The sequence below is a fragment of the Rhagoletis zephyria genome, unplaced genomic scaffold, assembly GCF_001687245.7.
Source record: "Rhagoletis zephyria isolate East Lansing unplaced genomic scaffold, Rhagoletis_zephyria_1.1 Rzeph_scaffold_24413, whole genome shotgun sequence".
Classification (NCBI taxonomy): domain Eukaryota; kingdom Metazoa; phylum Arthropoda; class Insecta; order Diptera; family Tephritidae; genus Rhagoletis; species Rhagoletis zephyria.
Genome location: NW_016181471.1, coordinates 2239 through 6270, shown reverse-complemented (window position 1 = coordinate 6270; position 4032 = coordinate 2239). Strand labels below are relative to the sequence as shown.

Sequence of the window (4032 nt, the reverse complement as noted above, 5' to 3'; positions counted from 1 at the left end):
ATCAGTTGCACTATTTTTACGCACATTCACATTCAGCCCATTCTCTCATCATCACCACCACCACCACCACCACCAGATCACCAAACATTACCACCGTTAAGTTGGCTACAACGGCGGCAGCAGCAGCAGCAGCAGCTAAATCCGCAACAAATCAACAAGAGCGCCAATGTAAACAGTCGAAAGACTGAAGAAGCTGCTGCTCACTAAGAAACAGTTGAAGGCCGCCGAACAACCCGACCGAGCATTAGTCTCGATATTTCCCTCCCCTCCCCCTCATCAGTTCAAATTCACCCGAAACCTCTTTCTCTCCTTCTCCGTCACAGCAGAAGTATCGATTAGTTTGCACCCATTAGCTGGCGGCAGCAGCAGCAGTGAAAGCCGACATTGCCCATTAGCTGCTTTCTGTTTCTGTCTGTTTTTGTCTCTGTGTACATCACCACCACCACCACCACCACCACCCTGAACATTGCTCAGCACCAGACAGCAACAGCAGCAGCAGCAACAGCGCTCCCCAATCCTCGCCTTTATATGTCGACACGAGCCGCCACTGGTCCTTCTGCCACTTCTGCTCCAGCTGAAGAGAAGGCGCAGCTCCTGCGAAGATCAACCAGCAGAGGAGGCAGCAGCAGCCATCACTCTTCGCCGACGAGAACAACTGACTCTGATCAACAGCATCAACTGTCATCAACGAACACTACCACCAACAAAGAATCACCTCCTTCCAAATCGCCAAAGATGGCTCACGTGTACCACCAAAAGGAACAAGGAGGAGGCGGCGGCCATCACCCCNCACCACCAACAAAGAATCACCTCCCCACAAATCGCCAAAAATGGCTCACGTGTACCACCAAAAGGAACAAGGAGGCGGCGGCGGTCATCACCCCTACCAGGACTCAGACAACGAGGGCCACGGAGGAGGTGGAAATCAAGGAGGCGGGGGCGGGGGCGAATCGACCCGCTTCGGGCCCATCACCGAGACCATCCTCACCACGCTCTCCCAGGACAACCTCTTCCTCATCTGCCTGCTCTTCGTCGAGCTGCTGGGCGTCATCCTCGTCATCCTCGCCACCTGCTGGATGCTGCAGATCGGGGGGCTCGGTTTTGCCGACAAGCTCATCTTCAACTTCCACCCCATCCTCATGACGCTGGGCATGATCTTCCTCAATGCCAATGGTAAGCAGTGGAAGGTCACCACCAAAAATGAACCCCAAAAATGAACCCAAAAATGAACTCCAAAAATAACCCCATCTTTTCCCCCTCTCCCCAGGCATCCTCATCTACCGCTCCACGCGCACCCTGGGCTACCAGGCCCAAAAACGTCTTCACTTTGCCCTGCAAACGGCGATGATCAGCACCAGCTGGCTGGGCTTCCTCGCCGCCTACCTCTCCCACGCCTGGCTCTCCATCCCCCACTTCTACTCCCTCCACAGCTGGCTGGGGCTGGCCGCCCTCACCGGAGTGACCATCAGCCTGGTCAGCTCCTACCTCACCTTCCTCTACCCGAAGGCGAATCCCATCTACCGCCGCCTGTCGCTGCCCTTTCACGTCTTCGGCGGCATTGCCAATATAGCCCTCTCCGCGGGCATCGCCGTCGCCGGCATCACCGAGAAGGCCATCTTTAGCCTGTGAGTTTGGGACAGTTTTTTTAAACAAAAAAGTTCTAATTCCTCTTTTTTTGCAACAGAAACAAAGCCGACGCCAAGCCCGAGGAGACGTACGCCTACCTGCCCTCAGTGGCCATCCTCCTCAACGTCTTCGGCGTCATTCTGGTCATCTTCACCATTCTGGTGGTGTGGATGGTCACCAAGCCGGAGTTCAAGCGCAAGTACAAGATGACCGTCAACACGCCCCACTACGTCCTCCGCCGGGAGAAGACGCTCGACTAAGAGGACATCTGTTCTTAAAGGCAGCTATCACTACCTTCAGTGCCAAACCAAGGTCCATGCCACCACGCCCAATTCCAAAAGGCCAACTCCTTCTTCTCTTCTCTTTGTTAACTCATCCTTTACTAAACCTGTAACTTAACCTTTTGACTAACTACTTCTCCCCCCCCATCGTCAGACGAAAGCATTTAATAAACTTAAAGCCCAAAAGATGGCTGAAATTCAGCAGCAGAAAAAGCAGTGTTCTCTNGGGGGGCGGGGCGGACGTCTGTGCTTAAAGGCAGCTATCACTACCTTCAGTGCCAAACCAACCAAGGTCCATGCCACCACGCCCAATTCCAAAAGGCCAACTCCTTCTCCTTCTTCTCCTCTTTGTTAACTCATCTTTTACACAACTTGTAACTTAACCTATTGACTAACTACTTCTTCCCCCCCCCCCCCCCNAAAGCATTTAATAAACTTAAAGCCCAAAAGGTGGCTAAAAATCAGCAGCAGAAAAAGCAGTGTTCTCTTTCTCCCACAAAAGATGGCGACTGCTTCTGAGAAAAAAAGTTTTAAGAAACAACAGTTTCTTGTCAATGTGTTTCGACACTGTCAAGCAAAAAAGGCAATTCTAGAAAAACAAGTCAACTCTGGTCAAAGAACCCTCAAAAAGTACCCCTCGACAATGAAAATCAAACCACTGGCTAAATTGTCCTCAAGTGACCCACACACTTACACCTACGTTTATTTAATTAGATAAAGAGTTGGAGGTCCACTTTAAAGTGCCCACCATTAACAGCTACAGTCAGTGATNACTAAATTGTCCTCAAGTGACCCACACACTTACACCTACGTTTAATTAGATAAAGAGTTAGAGGTCCACTTTAAAGTGCCCACCATTAACAGCTACAGTCAGTGATGACCATCACATCATTGGCCATATCGATTAATTTAATTGGAGAAGCACACTCGATGCGTCGCAATAAGTGCTCACTTCNGCTAAATTGTCCTCAAGTGACCCACACACTTACACCTACGTTTATTTAATTAGATAAAGAGTTGGAGGTCCACTTTAAAGTGCCCACCATTAACAGCTACAGTCAGTGATGACCATCACATCATTGGCCATATCGATTAATTTAATTGGAGAAGCACACTCGATGCGTCGCAATAAGTGCTCACTTCTATTTCCTATTGCAAGGACCACTGCTCGCGGAAGGAAGAGAACAGAGGGAGAGAGAGATCGTTTTACCAAATTAGGCAATGGCAAAGGGTGACGGCAGCAACAACTGCAAGTTGCAGTGTCATAAAGAAGCGGTGGAAAACCGACAGTCACAGTCTCTGGGAGTCTCGCACGTGCCTCTCTGCCCATTGTTATGATTGACAGAAGATACAGACAGACACTGCCACTGCCACTGCTGGTGCTCTATTGTGCCGGAGAAGAAGAACGCATCATCGAAAAGAGAAAGGGGGGGNAAGAGAACAGAGGGAGAGAGAGATCGTTTTACCAAATTAGGCAATGGCAAAGGGTGACGGCAGCAACAACTGCAAGTTGCAGTGTCATAAAGAAGCGGTGGAAAACCGACAGTCACAGTCTCTGGGAGTCTCGCACGTGCCTCTCTGCCCATTGTTATGATTGACAGAAGATACAGACAGACACTGCCACTGCCACTGCTGGTGCTCTATTGTGCCGGAGAAGAAGAACGCATCATCGAAAAGAGAAAGGGGGGGGGAGCCAAACGAGATCCAAACGATGTACTCAGAGAGTGTGCCGCAAGAACAGTACAATACAATTTAAGAAAGAAAGAGTGGTTCCAGTGAACAGCACAACCCCATCACAGTAGCTGATAAACACCGCAGTGATCATCTGATCAGCAGCAGCGCCTGCCTTTGAAGCAATTATTGAAAAGCGAAAAAAGGAGAAATGGAAACAACAACAAAAACTGGACGTAAAAAACATTGCAAACAACAAAGGGGGAGGAATGGGAGTTGGAAAGTGGAAAACGGTGACAAACGAGCTGAAGCGAAAAAGCTGAAACAGTGCGACAGCGCTAATGAGCCATGGCAGAGCCATTGATTCATCACCAGCAGCACCACCGGCACCATCACCTCCATCATCCCCTCCCATCCCAGCACACACTGTACGCTCTCCTCCTTTGTTGCCATG

The 4032-nt window shown here is 50.1% G+C and overlaps 1 protein-coding gene across 1 annotated transcript; it reads left to right on the top strand.

Annotated features, from left to right (window-relative positions):
• Window positions 1-830: 830 nt before the first annotated feature.
• On the top strand, window positions 831-1886 carry LOC108381927 (cytochrome b reductase 1-like). Its single transcript, XM_017638322.1, has 3 exons — window positions 831-1173; window positions 1268-1625; window positions 1685-1886. The coding sequence occupies exons 1-3, from the start codon at window positions 831-833 to the stop codon at window positions 1884-1886; spliced, it is 903 nt and encodes a 300-aa protein (XP_017493811.1).
• Window positions 1887-4032: the final 2146 nt, after the last annotated feature.

Coding starts and splice junctions, on each gene's coding strand:
- LOC108381927 (XM_017638322.1), top strand. CDS start 831: ATGGCTCACGTGTACCACCAAAAGGAACAAGGAGGCGGCGGCGGTCAT. Junction 1,174..1,267: donor GATCTTCCTCAATGCCAATG/GTAAGCAGTGGA, acceptor CCCTCTCCCCAG/GCATCCTCATCTACCGCTCC. Junction 1,626..1,684: donor GAGAAGGCCATCTTTAGCCT/GTGAGTTTGGGA, acceptor TTTTTGCAACAG/AAACAAAGCCGACGCCAAGC.